This window comes from Lactuca saligna, chromosome 5 (genome assembly GCF_052625555.1).
Source record: "Lactuca saligna cultivar CGN05327 chromosome 5, ASM5262555v1, whole genome shotgun sequence".
Lineage (NCBI taxonomy): Eukaryota > Viridiplantae > Streptophyta > Magnoliopsida > Asterales > Asteraceae > Lactuca > Lactuca saligna.
In genome coordinates this window covers 97066813-97085977 of record NC_136421.1, presented here as the reverse complement: position 1 = coordinate 97085977, position 19165 = coordinate 97066813, and the positions used below count along the sequence as shown (strand labels likewise).

Here is a 19165-nt window from a genome sequence, read left to right as displayed (position 1 = left end):
CCACAATGCACATAGCAAGCAGCATTCAGACAAGGGAAAGTCTAACCATAACATACTCAAGCAATCATATCCATATAGCAAGAATCTTAACTAGCATGCAATACAGCTCATAAACTCAGGCATAACCTAATCAGGCTATCCTACTACTGACTATTCAACACTATCATGCAGATCAAAAGCACATATAACAGGCACATAAAGCATCCTCCCTAGATCCTTAGTCCTAATCTAGCATGCTGTTCTATTAACTGATAATCAAATCATAAACTCCTATGGGTATTTTGGGGTACTTACTTGAGCTCGGTTGATTGCATGCACCACACCTCTTTTCTCTTTTCAAAGTTTTTTTCTTTCTGAATTCTTTTTACTTTTCTAAAACCATTTTCTTTCTCAAAACTCTTTTTACAAAACTGTCTTTCCATTTTGAAAACTTCCTTACCAATTCCTCAGTTTGAGTTCAGACACACCCGAGAGCATGTCCGAATCCCTCAACCAAGGCTCTGATACCAACTTGAAACGACCCAAAATTTAAGACCAAAAATTTCTTTTAATAATTCACTACTGAAAGTAAAATCATCATTTCCAAAACATAATATGAGTATAAGTTTTCAAAACACATGTTTATTATCAGAGTAAACATTCCCAGGCTGTCTAATCTATGGTGTGTGCCATGCGATCACCCCGAGCTCGTCCCTCCGCTACCGGAAGTACCTGAAACCAAAACTGAAAATCGTAAGCACGAAGCTTAGTGAGTTCCCCACCCTACCACATACCATGCATAACCACATACTGGGCCACGCCCTGGGCCACACCCTCCATCTTGGGCCTCGCCCCCTACCCTGGGCCTCGCCCGCTTCAACGGCCCCGCCGCTCCAGGCCCCGCCTGGCTTCGAGCCCCGCTCGGATACAGATCTGTTTTACTTAGGCCTCGCCTGTCACAGGGCCTCGCCTGCCAATACATAATAACACATAAACATTTCACAACACATAACTAACACATGCAACTGGTTCTTGTCCTAAGGCCTCGCTTATCCTGGGCCTCGCCCATGTCCTGCTACTGATGAGTCATGGGACCCCATCCACGCTCCTAATGGTAGTGAGGTACGGGCCTAGCCCACTCTCACTCCTGTTCTAGTTTAGGCCTCGCCCCTATTCTGCTACTAATAAGATATGGAACCCCATCCACACTCTGCTATTGGTGAGATACGGGACCTCGCCCACACTCACCTCCCTACCAGGCACATACATGTATCACACAGACAACAAGTATAAACTATCATATAACATTTCTTTGGGCACCCGCCCGCTATTACTGGACCTCATCCTGAAAATCATACTAGTATACTGTGCCTAGGGCTAACCCCCGGGTCTTCTACTCATAACTACATGGACCGGCATTGTGGCCTTAGACCCACTCACCCAAAGGGAAAACTCACCTGCACTGGCTGAACTTGCTGATGATCTCACTAGCTGTTGCCCGACAACTCACGGAACTCCTGCTCCCCTTGCTCCTCGAACTACCAATATCAATGCAACACTAAGTCTAACTGACCCCCGAAAGACAACCAAGTCAACTCTGGTCCAAGGTCAAAGTCCTGATCAAAGTCAACCTCCCAGGTCAACCCTACTTGCTGAGTCACCCTACTGACTCGCCGAGTTCAAAATGATCTGATTCCCTCCATTCGCGACTCGACTCGCCGAGTCAATCCATGACTCGCCAAGTCTACCAATTTCTGAGTCCTGACCTGTCCAACTCACCGAGTCTCCACCCGACTCACTGATTCGAGTCTCAACTCAAAGGGTTTGGGGTTTCGCGACTTGACTTGCCTAGTACAAGGCAATCTTCATACGACTCGACGAGTTGTTCATCCCACTCGTCGAGTTTCTCCACAACTTCATGCTACTCGCCGAGTCCACTCAAAGGACTCGCCGAGTCCCTTCAGTTCTCCTTACATGCAGAGGACTTTTGAGTCATGCATGGACTCCAAGCTGTAGATCTACCCTTCCAAAGCCTATTCCACACGTAAAGTTGCAAACTTTACGTGTAGAGAAGGAGATCCAGGCAAACTATGCCATAAACTAGGGTTTAAGGCCAAGGAGCATCAAAATCAATTCAAGGGTTGATACTTTACGGGGTTTTAGATCAAAATAAGCATGGATCTGAGGTCACAACCTTAGATCTGAACCCCTAGTTCGAAAGGTCACTCTAATGCCATGAATACCCAAATACACACATAGATCTAGGTGCAAAGAAGGGAAAATTGCAGCTTGTTACCTCCAAGATGAACACCACTGAAGTAGATGTCGGATCTACACCTCCTCCTTTGAAGCAACCCACTTGATCTTCAAGTTCCTTTCCCCCAAAGTTCCTTCCTCCAAGCTTTATCTCTCAAATAATGGAAGCTCTTACGAAATCAAGGGTGCACTGGTTCTCTAGGGTGATATGGCGGTTGAGGGAGGGACATAACACCCTTTAAATAGGGTACAACTCCCGGGATTAGGGTTTTCCCCGTTCAGACCAGACTCGTCGAGTCACCTTGGCCGACTCGCTGAGTCGGTCGCTTACTCCACGACCCGGATCCCGCTCGGACTCGCCAAGTCCCTCCTTGGACTCGCCGGGTCTACCCTTAAGATTAGGGCTTTTCTTTCCTTTCTTGGCCTTCAAAACTTTGGGTGTTACAAGAAGTTTGCAGGTGGAAATGCTACATGCTGAAATAGGATTATATCACATTAGAATATGAAGAAAGGTATATTCCATCCTAGAATTTAACTTCATTAAAGACCGAGTCTAAGCGTCGCATCGTGCGATAAGAGGTCAATAGAGCACGACCCATCGATTTGTTACAACAGATAAATGAAAGTAATTATCCTTAGAAGAAGAAGGAGTCCATAATAAGGACTTATTTGGTAACTTGAAGGTTACGATTGAAAGTACAACATAGTACGATAAGCAGACGCAAGATTGGACATCTTCTGCGATCAAGAAAGCCATAGAGTTAAATACTCTTTCGAGGAAACATAGAAGTTACGGTTATTACCTAGGATGAATAAATAACGTGTGGAATCATTATGCAAGTCCTATTTCTTTGATGATTCCGGGACGTAATCATTCTAAGGGGGAGATAATTGTAACGCCCGTAGATCCGGGCTAGTCAATTTAGAGACGATAGGCCTCAAAAATGACTTTTTGGACGTAATCAAGTGAGTGTGTGGTTACTTTCTTCTAACGCATAATTATTAAGTATTTAGTATAAAATATGTGTTATGTGTATATTTTGTTGTTATATGCGTGAATGTATATTCACTTTCTTCTATCTCATAGATCTGATTTATTCTCTATGAAATACGTGTTATGAGGGTATGCCTCATCTGTTATGTGGAATAGGTATTGAATGAGAATGTTATACAGGTTTTAAACTATGTATAAAAATATATATTTTTATCTACTAATATGTTGGGTAGAACATGGGTAGATAGTTGATATGTGATAAACAGATGAGAGGTCCCGATGTTGTTGTTGTTGATCTAGTTATTCAGCGAGTATGGATTAGACCAAGAGGTTACTTTTAGATCCGGGAGTATGGATCAGGTAAAGAGATAAAAACATGTTATTAGTCTGGGAGTATGGATTAAGACTAAGTTAATTGTCCCTAATCCGGGAGTATGGATTGGGCACAATTATTGATCCCGGAGTATGGATCAAATCAGGATTAGGGTATAGTTAATTGTCCTTATTCTGGGAGTATGGATTGGGTACAGTTATTGATCCGGGAGTATGGATCAGATCATGATTAGGGTATAGTTAATTGTCCTTATTTTGGGAGTATGGATTGGGTACAATTATTGATCCAGGAGTATGGATCAGATCAGGATGTTAGTTTTAGATCTGTCAGTATGGATCAGGGGAAAAGGTTAGTTTTAGATCCGTGAGTATGGATCAGGTGAAAAGGTTAGTTTTAGATCCATGAGTATGGATCGGGTGAAGATAATAGTTTTAGATCTGTGAGTAGGGATTGGGTAAAGAGGAAAATTTTAGATACGAGAGTTTAGATCGTGTCGTTGTGAGGATCGATGGGGGTGGGATAAGAGTTGCCTTTATATGGTGAAATTATACAAGTTTGAATGTTCTATATTTATAAATATATGATATAACATTGTGGGATGAAAACCCTATATGCTCACCAGGCTCCCAAGCCTGACCCACTCAGTTTTCTTCGTATCCCTATGTGGGATGAAAACCCTATATGATACAAAGACATATTTTCACAGAGAGATTTAAAGGAGATATAAATCATTAGTGTAATTGAATGTAAGTTCTGTGTATGCTTATATGTATGTATCGGAACATGACATCCCGAGGTTTTATTATTAAATGAAAATACATTCTCTTTGAGAAATGTTTTGATAAGTTATTATCATATCTTGTTTTGGGAACAAATTCCGCAACCATTTTCTTTAAAAGATTACTCTGATTTTATAAAACAAAGCATAAACACATCGGTCTTTTCTGGCCGTGAAAATGGGGATGTCACAGGTATCGAGGGCAGCTGAGTAGTTTGCTCATTTCTTCCCTTTTTATCGCGTTTTTGCATCGTTTTTCGTGCAAGAATTATCCCGAAGCCCCGGTATCATTCCCGAGCCTCGAAGCAAGTCCCAAGGTCCCGAAGATCCTGAGTAGTAAGATACCTGAGCCGAAGCTTTGCCCGCAAGGCGTCCGGTTTTTTGTGAAGATCTTCCAGATCTGCCGAAGAATACTACTTCTACAAGTCGTAGTGTTGTCCGATCATCTTCTGATCAAGTGAGTGTGTGGTTACTTTCTTCTAACGCATAATTATGAAGTATTTTATATGAAATACGTGTTATGTGTATATTTTGTTGTTATGTGTGTGAATGTATATTCACTTTCTTCTATCTTATAGATCTGATTATTTCTCTATGAAATACGTGTTATGTGTGTGTGCCTCATCTGTTATGTGGAAAATGTATTGATTGAGCATGCTATACAGGTTTTGAAACTATGTATAAAAATGTATGTTTTATCTTCTAATATGTTGGGTAGAACATGGGTAGATAGTTGGTGTGTAATAAACAGATGAGAGGCCTCGATGTTGTTTTGATCCAGTCATCTAGTGGAATTTAGATGACGACCACGGATTTTTCTAGACAGTCCAGTGGAACGCTAGCAGGCTCATAACCTGTAGGTGTTAATGAACTTGGGTGTTCATTCGTTGTATTCCACCCCCTCATGGTTGCCTTATTTGACTTATATTGCTGAGGAGCCCCCGAAGCATGTGTTGTCGCCTCGATGAAATATTCTAAGACTAGGTCCCTTGTGTTAGTTGTTTTAGGGACGTAAAGTGAGAATAACGGGAATGGGTAATTGGGTTATTGTTGATTGGTGAAAATTAATTTAATTATTTATTGTGGTTTGAAAACCCTATATGCTCACCAGGCTCTCAAGCCTAACCCACTCAGTTTTATTTGTATTACAGGAAGTGGCGCAAGGGCATAAGATGGATGAACCATCAAGTTGTTTTGTTTACAAGTCTGTATATGTATATATTTGTTGAATGACTTGTAATGTTATCGTTTATGCTTTATGGCCTGTATCGGAACATGACATCCCGAGTTTTGATTATATAATGAAAATACATTTCTTTTATGAAATGCTTTGGTAAATATTATTTTATCACGTTTTGTTTTTGGGAACAAATTCCGCAACTCTTTCAAATCAAAAGGATTTACTCTGAAATTATTTTAAAAGCATAAATGAAAATCGGTCTTTTCTGGCCGAGATTTTGGGGATGTCACATAACACTTCTACACTTACAGATCAGAAGGGTAAAAGACCATTTTACCCCTCCATGGCCCTAATAGTCCACAAATTGACCAAACCCTAAAAGTCAATGACAACACGTATGCTATGTGTACTAGCTCTCTATGCTGGGCGTACTCTGCTGCCATGCAGGCCTCGGGGATGCTCGACCCCTACGCTGCGCGTACTCGGATTACGCTCATCATACATCCTAGTTTCACTCTTTCTACTCATTTGGTCTTAATCAGTTAAGACCTTGGCTCATATCACAGATCTAGACTTGTTCAAGGCTCTTACTCCATAAAGTCAGTGACTTTAAGCCTTTGCATGGCTGATAAGGTCACAAACACCCAAAACTCTCACTCTCTTATCTCAAAATGCTCATATTTAATGCATGGCTTGATTCCAACATCAAAGGAGTTGCTTGTAGTCTCTGGAGCTCAATTATTTCATAAATTCTCCAACTTTTGGGACAAAACCCTAAAATGCTTTAATATGATGCACAAATCAAAAGAGTGGGAAAGCTTGGAGATTTATACCTCTAGATGAAGCTCCCAACTCATATATGCTCAGATACAAGTCCTGGACTCTCATTCCTTCTTCTCCAAAGTTCCTTCTTCACTCCAAGAACACATAAAAATCACTTAAATGCTCTCAAAAAGACTCACAAGCTCTATGAATGAAGGTTTAGGGTTTTAGAGGGTTGTTTGCCTGAGGATGGTGGCTAGGAATGAGGCCATTATATCCTTTATATAAGGACACACCCCAAATTAGGGTTTTCACTCTAGGCCTAGTACGCCCAACATACTAGGTGGCTTCCGCATCAATAACACGCACATGAGTATGCTGAGCGTACACTTGCATATGCCCTGCCTACTCGTTCGCCACCTTTTTTTTCTATAAGGGCTAAACTTGACAAGTACCAAAAGATCAAGGGTTTATAAGGTATACCTGGACTTGGGATGTTACATAAGGCTTCGATCCTCCTTACCAGTACTACCTGTTAGTGCAAAACAACAGTTTTATTTATATTTTTATTTGTTTAAATCGTGCACAACAACAGTTTTAACACATAGTCATCTCTAATTAACAATTTATAACAAATACTCCAAAGATGTTGTCACAACTAGCAAATTTAGGGTTGAGATGGTGTTTCATGTACACAAATCTACTCTATGTAACTTTATAACATCAAACTAGTGAAATTTAAACTATAATGATATTGGAATACATACGAGCATACATTGTGAACAATGTTGAAATAGCCCGTCGCAAGCCCAAAAACTCGATTCAATAACTAACCCAATCAATTTTGGGCCTTAGTTTAAGAATTCTTGGCCTAACACCTTATTGGACTGAAAACTCTTCCTTGGACCTTAATGGGTCGAAAACCCTCTTATTAGGCCAAATTAAACCCAAAAGTCCATACATTCTTCAAAACCACAAACTCTTTATAGGTTTGGGGTGTTTTTAGCCACCTAAAAACCATAAACCCCTTTGAAGAACCATAAGGGGCCGAAAACCCTATGGTTTTCGGTTGGTATTAGAAAAAGAAAAAAAAAGAGAGAGAAAAAGAATTTGCAAAAAAAGTTTCCACCTCATTTTAACCCCTAAATAACAATGCTATGGACCAAGATGTTTCCAAGTAAGCTTCACATCAACCATTAACAAAGTCAACTCTCCCCCCCCCCCCCCCACCCTTTTCTCTTATGTTGCGGCTGAACACACACACACACACCTCACAATTTCATTTTCCCCCACTTTGCTCTCAAGAACTTCCTCCCATCTTTTCTCTCAAAAACTCGAGCTTCATCACCACAAAAGTCGGTCCTAGGCATCTTGGTAAGTTCCTTGTGAAACTCATAGTATTCTATTACATGTTTGTGTTAAGATCACTCCACTTACACAACCATTTTTTTGTGTATGATCCTTATAGCCTCATCCATTTTTGAGTATTCTTCAAGTTGTGCAAGGCTAGGCACAAATCTTCTTCACTTCCTTCCTTTAACCCATGAAATCAACAAGGTGAGCTTCATACTCCCATGTTTTTCGTATTTTTCATGTTTTTGGGGGGATAATACAAGTCAAGTTTTGGTTAACCATTAGATAATTACATGTGCCTTTGTGTTTATTTGATCAACCATTGGATAATTACATGTACCTTTGTGTTTATTTGGTTAACCATTGGATAATTGCATGTATCTTTGTGTTATGTGTTTAACCCTTTAATAATTGCATGCTATGAGTTGAAAATTAGAACAAGATCTTAAATAAAAAGGTTCATAATATATGTGAAAAATCATAAAATAAATGTTGATAACATCTTTGTGTTATAAAAGATTTTTTATCATGTTTTGTACACTAGAAAACGGTAAAAATATGGGTATTGTGCTCTAACATGTTTAACTCTTGGATTAATGCATTTTAACTCTTATGCTTTACCCAAATATTGAAATCTAATAAATTTTGAGGCTATCATATGGGTTTTGTAAAAACCACGACTTATTAGAATCAAAACAAAATAAAATATTTAGTGTTACAAAACTTTCCAACCGGTTATGATGTGTTAGACAAACTTCAAAGCTCGATATGTTGCTAAAAATAATTTTATTACTAAAATAGTGGTAACTAAGTTGTCACTATTTTGATGGCTTAAAAACCGGAGATAATGCTATTTTCAAAACTTATGTTATAATTAGATATGTTCAATAATGATTATTTATAAAAAGTTTTATAAATAATTAAACCAAAATAGTATACAAAATAGAATTCGTGACAAGATTCGCGTGTCATGACCTGTCTATTAGAAAGCTGTTAAAGCATGAGCAATAAGTTGTATGTCATAAAGCTGTAAAACGCGTGTCATAAAACTTTAGTCATTCATTTACACTATTAATGTCATTTTCATTATTCAATAATGGGAGTCAAAGCTCTCGTAAATCCGTTAAGGCTCTTGTGAGACTTTCCTTCACTGTACCTACCTAGCATACACCATAAGTCCTATAGTTATAACCAGAGTCTCCTGGAGGGAGAGAGAGGTAATTGTATATAGATCTATACGGGGATTGATACCACCACACCTGAGTTGTTCGCTACAGTTAGACGGGGCCAGTCTAGGGTGAGAAATATCTTACCGAAACTGACGCTTGAAGAATGTCATGACAAGCATATCAGTCACATCAAGCATGGTTATAATGACTCACATAAGGATTAACAATACGATTTTGGTTTACGGGAAGCTTACATTTCACTGGTTTTATTAACTATAAAACTGCATATCATTTTTTCAGTAGTCACTTACACTTATAGACTTAGGGTTTAAGACTACAATTTTTCATACATCATAAAATATTGGATTTTCTGGGAACACACACTTTACTTTTACAAACAAAAGAAAACAAAGGGCATGCATGCATATATTCCTAGTTTTGGAATGAGACCTACAAATCATTTTCATAGAAAATATCGGATTTTTTTAAAGTACTACAAGAACTATTCTAAATAAGTACAAAACCATTTTTATACAAAAATGCTTATGAACTCACCAACTTTTTAGTTGACGCTTTTCAAAATAACTTGTATTATCAGGGAACCTGTAACAGGTAATCAACTCTGCTATGAGCTCAAGTGGTGCAACTTTATAAAATTTTACTTCTTGTCACTTTTGTGTAACTGATGAACAAGCACAAAATGTAAACTATGTAAGTGTGTATTTTCAATGTATGTCGCTTGGAATGCTATGTTTCATTCATATTCAATTGTTATGATGTTGTACAATGATGTCATCCACCTTCGGACATTTCCGCCGTCCTGGTTCGGGGTGTGACAGATGTTAAGCTAACACCTTTACTAACTCTTAGAAAGGGCGAAAGACCATTTTACTCCTCAATGGCCTCCAAAGTCCTCCACTTGACCAAACCCTAAAAGTCAATGGAAGTCAACACTCAAGTCAACAGTCTATGTTGACCCAACTCGTCGAGTGCATCTATGTGACTCATCGAGTTCCTTCTGTTCTCAGAAAAATCGAAAAAATTCAACTCAACTCATCGAGTTGTCTCACCAACTCGTCGAGTTTGTACAGTGTCCAGGATATCGAGAAAACCCTAACTAACTCGTCAAGTTAGCTAACCAAATCGTCGAGTTCCTTCATCCCAATCATTCATTCAGATGCTTTTAAGCGAGACTAAGGCCCCAAACTCTAGATCTAGCCTTCTAAGGCTGAAGTACCATGTAAACCTGCAAGCTTTACGTCCATGCATGGCATCTAGGGCTAAATTTTCCAATACAAAGCTCAATAAGGGTTTAAGGCATGGAAGTTGGCCAAAGCTGGATAAAACTCGAGTCTTTAGGCCTAAAAGGCCTAATAATTTCTAGATCTGAAGTCTTAGCTTCAATGTAAGCTCAAAGCCAATAATAACTAAAGGAAATGCTAAAAATGGCCATAAACTCCCTAATGGAGAGATCTAACAATCAAGAGATCAAGATAATGGCTTTTTACCTCCAAATGACCGTTAACACTGAAAGAATGTTGGATCCAAAGAATCCTTCTTGTTCTAAGCCTTTTACTCCTCAAGCTCCTTCAAAGAATGCACCAAAACACACACTCTTAACCTCACTCTCTCTCATAATGGATGATAGCTCGATTAGGATTTACCTTAGGGGTGATAAGGTGACGAGGGAGGTGGGATAAAGGCCTTAAGGTCCTTTAAATAAGGTACAAACTCTGAAAATTAGGGTTTCACACTCAGCTCCAACTCGTCGAGTTGATTCTAAAATTCACGTGGCCATCTCGATTTATACTCGACGAGTTGGGGCCTCTAACTTGTTGATTTTCCCTGTCAAAATGAATAAAAACAATTTAAATTTATACACGGGAGTCGGGATGTTACACTAACATACACATCCTAAAGCTAAATCCCCATTAAGGTCTTAATGCCTTTAGACTTTACGTCTAAACTTCAGATCTGAGCTTATTAAGACCTCTAATACCATAAAGTTGCAAACTTTATGCCTTTACATGGCTACAAGGAGCCCAACACTAAGAACCTAACTTGATCCATCCTTTTCAACGCCATAACTCTTGCATGTTGACAAACCAAGACCCAAGCTTGCATTTTTATGACTTAAAATACCCTAGAATGTCTGAAAGGATAGCTTAAAGGCTTTGGAGTACCTCATACTCACAAAGCCCTTGGTTTTGGGACAAAAAGGATGAAAATCAAGGCTTAACTATGATCTAGAGAAACATAAGCCAATGTTGGAGCTTTATAACTCCAAATGATGCACAAAGTAGAGAAAGTGATGGATCCAAAGTCTTGAGAGCAAAGTCACCTCCTTAACAATCCTCCTTCACAAGCAAGAAAGCCTACAACCCACTCAAAAGATCAAAATGCTCAAAATAGATTAGGGTTAGCAAGGTAGGTCGGTTCTAGGGGTGGAGGCTGATAAGAGGAAGGGTTTTGGGCCTATAATGGTGCTTATATAGTGCACAAACCCTACATATTAGGGTTTAGTCCAAGCCGCGTATGCCCAATGTACATGCACGGGACCAGGTATGCCTAGCGTACCCATGTTATACCCAAAATTGCGAAAATGCCATTGGGGACACATTTTGCAAACCAAACACAATATATGGGTCAAAATGAATAGCTAAAAAAATTAAAATGTTACATTTTAACTCCACAAAATAGCTTCAAAAACAATTTTTTTGAGCTCAATAAAAAAATATCCAAAATCAATCGGGGGTAAGGAAACGGGGGCGGGGTAATCCAGGAATTCGTAAGCGGGGACGGGGGTGCGGAAACTGTAATTTTTGGGGGCGGGAGCGTGGTAATGGGGAACTCTCGCGGGGGGGGGGGGGGGGCATGGGATGCAATCTCCATCCCATTTACTCCCGTTGACATCCCTAATAAAAGGTTGAGGGAGATAAACTCTCTCCACCATAAAAGGTTGAGATGTCAAGTTACGTTATAAATCCTCTCTAATAAATAAAGAATTTTTTGCAAGGTCAAAAATTCTTTATTGGGTGTGTTTGACCTTGGAAAGCTCTTTTTGTCAAAAGAAAGGCTAGAAGGTTGAGGGAGATAAACTCTCTCCACCATAAAAGGTTGAGGGAGATAAACTCTCTCCACCATAAAAGGTTGAGATGTCAAGTTACGTTATAAATCCTCTCTAATAAATAAAGAATTTTTGACCTTTGGAGCTTGTTTGAGGTATAAAGCTTCTTGCTTGACCTTCATATTGTATAGATCTATGTATTTTGAAGCTTTGTCACCATTCTTGTCCCAAAAGTCCTCACCTTGTTGCATATTTCGATTTGGTCAAGATTGGAGAGGTCTTGAGTGAGAAAAATGAGGTCCCAAGGGCTGTAGTTGTTCCATGTGTGAGATATATAGGTCTTAATGGATTAAGACCTTGGATTAAGAGCTTAAGGACGTCCCAAGTGATAAAGTCTGAGACTTTATGAATTCTAATCATATTTGGCCTATGGATCTGAAGTTTGGGCTTAAGAGCTTAAGCCATTAAGAGGTTAAAATGACTTATTGAGTATTGCAGTTACGCCCCGCGTAGCGGGCCAAAGCCCCGATCCTCATTTGCGTTTCATTGCTGTACGCCCAGCGTACCAAGGAGGGTACGCCCAACGTACTCCTCCTGTTGGACTTTCATTTTTGGGCTTTGAGTTTGGGCCGTTGATGGACAATTGGTTATCGGGCCAAGTCTGGGAATTTATGGATAGAGTATTTTGGGCCCAATTATTGTTATGGATATTGGTTCTAGGCCCATTTGGTGAAGTGGCCCGATTTGGTAAATTGGGCCAATGTTGGACTTTGTATGAGCTTTGGACTTTGGTATTGGCCCGATAAGTGGAAGTATGATTGACCTAATGCTTATTTTGTTATGATGGTTAGTTCAGGATTTGTGGTGAGTTGGTGGTTCGAGAGTCTACTTCTTCAGTTCAGAGTATCGACATTCGCGAGGTGAGTTATCCTCACTATATCGACAAGGTCTAAGGCACCAAGGCCGACCCTTTATTAGATTGAGATTCGGATATGGTTGTTATGTTATTGATTTAATATGTCTGCATCCTGGTAGCTAGGATGGTATATGCTAGAGACCTGGTTAAGGTCGATTTCCCGATATGTAGAGTGATGCTATGCTAGTGACCAGTTAGGTCGGTATCCTGGTTAGGGTAATGATATGTTATGTGATCTGCTTGATCGGTTTGTGGACTATGAACTGTTATATGATTGTATGTTATGTGCACATGGTTGTTTGGACTAGAGTTGGGTTGAGGCGGGTCCTGCTTTGTGCTGTAGGCCAAGATACCCACGGCAGACAGGTTGTTCTGAAGGCCCAGCGAGCGGTCCGGATAGGATGTAGGCCCCATGAGGGCGGACCAGATGTGCCGAGGCTCGGAGAGTGGACCAGGTGGGTTGAAGGCCCGATGCAGGCGGACCAACCACACTGCAGACTCGAAGGACATGACTAGACACGGAGGGTGGACTGAAGGCCGATACGGTGGACCAGTCACATAGTAGACCTGATATGCATGGTTGTTCTATGTTCTGTTATGTTATGTATGCTATTTATGTTATGGGCCGGAAGGCAATATGTTTTGGACCGGAAGGTCGTAGCCTGGAAGGGCGTATATGTGGTTGGTATTTTGGGGGTATCTCACTAAGCTTTCGGGCTTACAGTTGTGGTTTAAATGTTTTTCAGGTTCTTCAGGAGACTGTGGCAAGGCGAAGGCGTGATCGTACCGCTCCTCGTGTTTATGTTTATGACATGATTATGGGAATACTCTGATAATAAATATATTGAAAACCTTTTTATAATAACGTTATTACAATGGATTGTTTTTGAAAAGTTTAAATCGTGTTGAAATTTTTGGTCGTTACAGTAATAATTGTAATAATAAATGCATATCAATTTCATTAATTGACTTCCTTGTAATTTCAAATTTTATAAATTAAAGTTTCATTAGTTTCTTTTGTTTATTTATTTAGATTATTTGTTTTAATTAAAAGAAAAACAAATAATTTAATTTGAATAATTCAATATTTTTCTAATTTTTTTTAAAATTCAAACTTTTATATATATATATATATATATATATATATATATATATATATATATATATATATATATATATATATATATATATATATATATATATTAAATGAGCCTATGTAATACATAGGTCATACACCTAGTATAAATAAAAATACCATTCGATGAGTGTATGAATTAGTTTTTTTTTTTTTTTTTTGAAAAAAAAACCTACACCGATCACTTTCATTTTTTTTCTTTACAAATTTAACCAATATCAATTCTACTAAATAATCACTTTCAACAAGTTTAACAAGTTTCATGTGATACAATAAATAAGTTTCATGTGATACAATAAAAATAACGCGTTTGAATTTTTTAGCGTTCAATCATTGAATTTATAGCATATTTTAAATCTTGGATTACAAATTCGATAGAAAACATTTTCTATCTAATCAATATAATTTATTATTTGCCATATAATTTAATCTTTTTTACTAGAAGTAGAATATTTAAAATTCATTGATTGCAAACAAACAAAATAATGTTTTTTATATGATAATTATTAATAGATAAAATGATAAAATTAGCTAACAAAAGAGCATAATGTCTTATTTTAGTCTCCACATATTGGTCATAGATTACATTTAATCATTGAATTAATTTATATTTATATTGATAGTAACATTTGTTATGCTAAAACTGCAAATTAGAAGATAGTCCAGGACCATTTTTGTAACTAATAGCAATCTGGTTTGTCTGCACTCTGCACCATTGTTGTATTATCCTTGCTTAATACAGCTACATATAAATCTTAGCATTAAAGCCACATTCCTGCCAGCTCTACTCTAACCCCTCTTGCTGTATCATTATAAAACGACTTTTCAATTTCGTTCTATCTCTCTCGATGTTCCCCTACATTTGGATAGAAAGAGGCTCTACTAATCTCGCATTAGGGCATCATGAGCGCATCCAATGATTCATCGGTACAGATCCCTCTTGCTTTTTTTTTCCCTGTTTTGAAAATTGGTTTTGGATGATTTTTTGTTTTCAGCAGAGATGGAGCTCGTTAACCATTGGAGAGAAGCTGTGTGCTGCCTTCGTACCATTTATGTCCATAGCTGAAATCCTATTGCTCGCCATCTGTGGCTGCTTTGATTTTCAATCGGATAATCGTAGTACTGCTGAGAAGCTTCGTTTTGATCATCGTCAGCTTTCTCGCCTTGCATCCGAATCTAATTGTACATTTTTTGCTCCTGCTTTTACATAATTTAGCTTCACTACTTAAAACTGTTAGAGTTTAATGTTGTAAACCATTTTCCTGCATCCGACAAGAAAAAACACGAAAGCAAATCAAGGGGCTTGGACTCTATTTCTTTTAGCTTTACTCCATTTGAGTTACTCTACTGCGGTGAAAATCTTCCTGTGATTCAGAATTGTAGTTTTGATCCAAATCTGTTTTTCTAGAAGTTGCGTCTTGAGCTTCTTCTTCAGCTTTTTACACTCCCAAAATTTAGCTAAAGGACATATAGTTTGATGTATATAAGGTCAAATAGACTTTTCTTTCATGAGATTGCTATGTCATGAGATTAATTCAGCTGTTTTGAACCTTTCTTAAATTTTCGGGCAATAATGATCTAACATACTACCTTCATAGCATGCCTTATCCTCCCTAATTTCTATTGTTATGAATATAATGATATTTATTGCGCAAAGGACATACTAGAATTGTATGCTTAGGGATTAAACAATCACCTGGTAATGAATGTAATTATGATTAGAATAATATGCACTGAGGACACATGTGCATCGTGTTATAGAACTAGCAATCATGTTATTAGTTGTAAATGGTCCATGGAAAATCATTTACCCCTTATCTATGTCCTTTTTGCAGTTAGTATCAATGAAGTGGAAGCACTTTTTGAACTATTTAAGAGCTTGAGTTGCTCAATTATTGATGATGGATTGATACACAAGGTTTCATTTTAAGCCTGCATTTTACTTCATCTTGTTATTTTAGCTACTAACATTTGTCATTATCTTCAATCCCTAGGCTGTCTGTCAAATTCAATTTGATATTAAAACCTTTTTATGTATCATTATAGACATCTGTAGGCATAAAATCGGTTATAACCCATATTTTAATATCAACATTCTATCTTAGTGTTATGCTTGCTTATTGAATCGTTGTCTAGAGGCAGCAGTGCTAGTATTTACATGTTTACTTTTGTGTAGGAAGAGCTCCGATTAGCACTATTTAATACCCCTCAAGGCGAGAATCTATTTTTAGATCGGGTAAATGCTTCGTTTTTATCTATTATATACTTCTCTTACATGAATTTAGTGTTACGTTTTTCCTTTTTTTACAAACTTTTTGGATGTCCAAAACCAAAAGTAATAAACCTCATCCCGAGTGAAGAATATTAATTTGAAAAATCTATCAAATTATACCTTCATACTTTCAAATTTTTTTTTCTTATTATAATAAAATCTACCTATTGTAGCAATGGAAATTGCTTTGCATTTTGATGACATTGCTATAATTGGTAGATTTTACAAAATACAATGCTGTAATGGGAAATAATGAGGTAATCTACGAAAGTACATTGCTATTTTTTTTCATATAACCCTAATTTATATTTCCACCATTCATGTCTTAACATTTCGAAAGCACATACTCACTTTTTCTTGTACATTGCTATTTTTTTTTTTTTTTTTTTGAATTTATTCTAGGTTTTTGACCTTTTTGACGAAAAGAGAAATGGTGTAATTGAATTTGAGGAATTTGTCCATGCTCTCAGTGTCTTCCATCCCTATGCGCCTATAGAAGATAAAATAAACTGTATGAATTTAAAGCGATCATTTCTTACGCATTTAATATCTCATAAATGATGTAATAATAACAATCCCTAGTGATTTCCTACAGTTGCTTTTAGGCTATATGATCTGAGACAGACCGGGTATATTGAGAGAGAAGAAGTGAGTATGCTGTAATTAAATTACGACTTTTTGTCTGTATGTGTAACAGCAGACAAGACATAAATGCCCTTCTGATCCTTATCATCAAAATTAGCCCTAGAAAGCCTTTTAGGGTTATTTTCAATGATCATGACGAGGATGAGGAGGCATTCACGTCTTTTGCATAAACAAAAGATCTTGAGCAGCCTTGTTCCACCTTTTTGGGTGGGACAAAAAGTCGTAATTTAGTCTGAGTCTGAGTCCAATGCATGACAAACACAATACAAATTGCTGAGTTATGATATTTTGATAGGTGAAGCAGATGCTGATAGCAATATTAACGGAATCCGAGGTGAAGTTATCAGATGACCTTCTTGAGGCTATTATTGACAAAGTAAGAGTTTTCCCAATCCCAAACTAATGTAAATATGTAATTTTTTAAAACTTTGGTTTGAATTAATACTAATATATTATAGATGAGATGTTGGTTGTTTACTTCAGACATTTGTTGATGCTGATGCTGATGGAGATGGTAAAATCTGTAAAGAAGAATGGAAGGAATTTGCCCTGCGCAACCCAGGCCTTTTGAAGAACATGACTCTTCCTTACCTTGTGTATGCTTTTTAAAAAACTTCATATTCCTTTTCTTGATTAATATTGTGGTAGTAATAAATTGTCATGTCGTTTATATTTTGATTCAGGGACATCACCACTGCGTTTCCAAGTTTTGTTTTCCACACTATGGTTGAGGATACAAATTAAAAACTGAAAATTTGCTATGCAAACAAAACTCATAAGATGGGCAAAGTATCGACAAAAATCAGCACCATCTCATGCTCCATTAACCCTACCAAAGTATCGAGAAGCTTAAAAAACCTTCTCCAAGAAATCACATCCTTAATTGCCAAATGTACTTCCCAAAGAATAGGTCAATTTTGTGTATCTAAATAGCGTATGGAATCAGTGATGTAGATATTTTCTTTATTTTTATTGATATATATATATATATATATATATATATATATATATATATATATATATATATATATATATATATATATATATATATATATTCTTTATTTTTATTGAATGAGTGTTTGTTGTATATATATATAGGGTTAGGTTCATGTGAGACGGCCTAATTTTGTGAGACCGTGAGATGCATTTTTTTATTTTTTTTTTAATTTTTTTTATTATTTTTTATTTTTTTAGTTAATTCAAGTTCCGAAAATAATATTTAAAAAAAGAATTTTTTGATTTTTCCATTTATTTTGCATTTTAAAATTATTTTTAGAATATGTACAGTATAATATTCTATTTAGAATATTTCACCTATTTTAAAAAAAAAACAGATTTTTTTTAATTTTTTTTAAATTTTTTTTAATTAATTCAAGTTCCGAAAATAATATTTAAAAAAAGAATTTTTAGATTTTTCCATTTATTTTGCATTTTAAAATTATTTTTTAGAATATATCAGTGTAATATTCTATTTAGAATATTTCACGTATTTTAAAAAACAAAAACGAGATTTTTTTTATATATTTATTTTTATTTTTATTTTATTTTATTTTTATTTTTTTTAGTTAATTTAAGTTCCGAAAATAATATTTAAAAAAAGAATTTTTGGATTTTTCCATTTATTTTGCATTTTAAAATTATTTTTAAATTTTGTCTCACGGTCTCACAAAATTAGAATGGTCTCAAATGAACCTGAATATATATATATATATATATATATATATATATATATATATATATATATATATATATATATATATATATATATATATATATATATATATATTTCAGGTTAATTTGAGACCATTTTAATTTTGTGAGACCGTGATATATATATATATATATATATATATATATATATATATATATATATATATATATATATATATATATTTCAGGTTCATTTGAAACCATTCTAATTTTGTGAGATCGTGAGATCAAATCTAAAAATAATTTTAAAATGCAAAATAAATGGAAAAATCCAAAAATTCTTTTTTTTTTAAATATTATTTTTGGAACTTGAATTAACTAAAAAAAATACAAAAAATTCCGTTTTTTTTTTTTTTGAAAAATACGTGAAATATTGTAAATAGAATATTACATTTGACATATTCTAAAAAATAATTTTAAAATGCAAAATAAATGGAAAAATCTAAAAATTCTTTTTTTAAATATTATTTTCGGAACTTGAATTAACTAAAAAAAATAAAAAATAAATAAAAAAAAATTCTATTTTTTTTGAAAAATACGTGAAATATTCTAAATAGAATATTACACTGTACATATTCTAAAAATAATTTTAAAATGCAAAATAAATGGAAAAAT

At 36.1% G+C, this 19165-nt stretch overlaps 1 protein-coding gene across 3 annotated transcripts; it reads left to right on the top strand.

Moving 5' to 3' along the window:
• Positions 1–14679: 14679 nt before the first annotated feature.
• On the top strand, positions 14680–17806 carry LOC145048842 (calcineurin B-like protein 10). Of its 3 annotated transcripts, none has more exons than XM_078997466.1 (9): positions 14687–14850; positions 14919–15105; positions 15759–15841; positions 16100–16159; positions 16598–16706; positions 16791–16843; positions 17136–17216; positions 17324–17436; positions 17524–17806. In XM_078997466.1, exons 1-9 carry the CDS (start codon positions 14827–14829, stop codon positions 17582–17584), a joined length of 771 nt encoding a protein of 256 aa, XP_078853592.1. In that variant the 5' UTR covers positions 14687–14826; the 3' UTR covers positions 17585–17806. The 3 variants fall into 3 exon arrangements, with proteins under 3 accessions (XP_078853595.1, XP_078853592.1, XP_078853594.1); XM_078997468.1 differs by having other exon boundaries at positions 14688–14850; positions 14922–15105; XM_078997469.1 differs by lacking the exons at positions 16791–16843; positions 17524–17806 and having other exon boundaries at positions 14680–14850; positions 17324–17438.
• The last annotated feature ends 1359 nt before the right edge of the window (positions 17807–19165 follow it).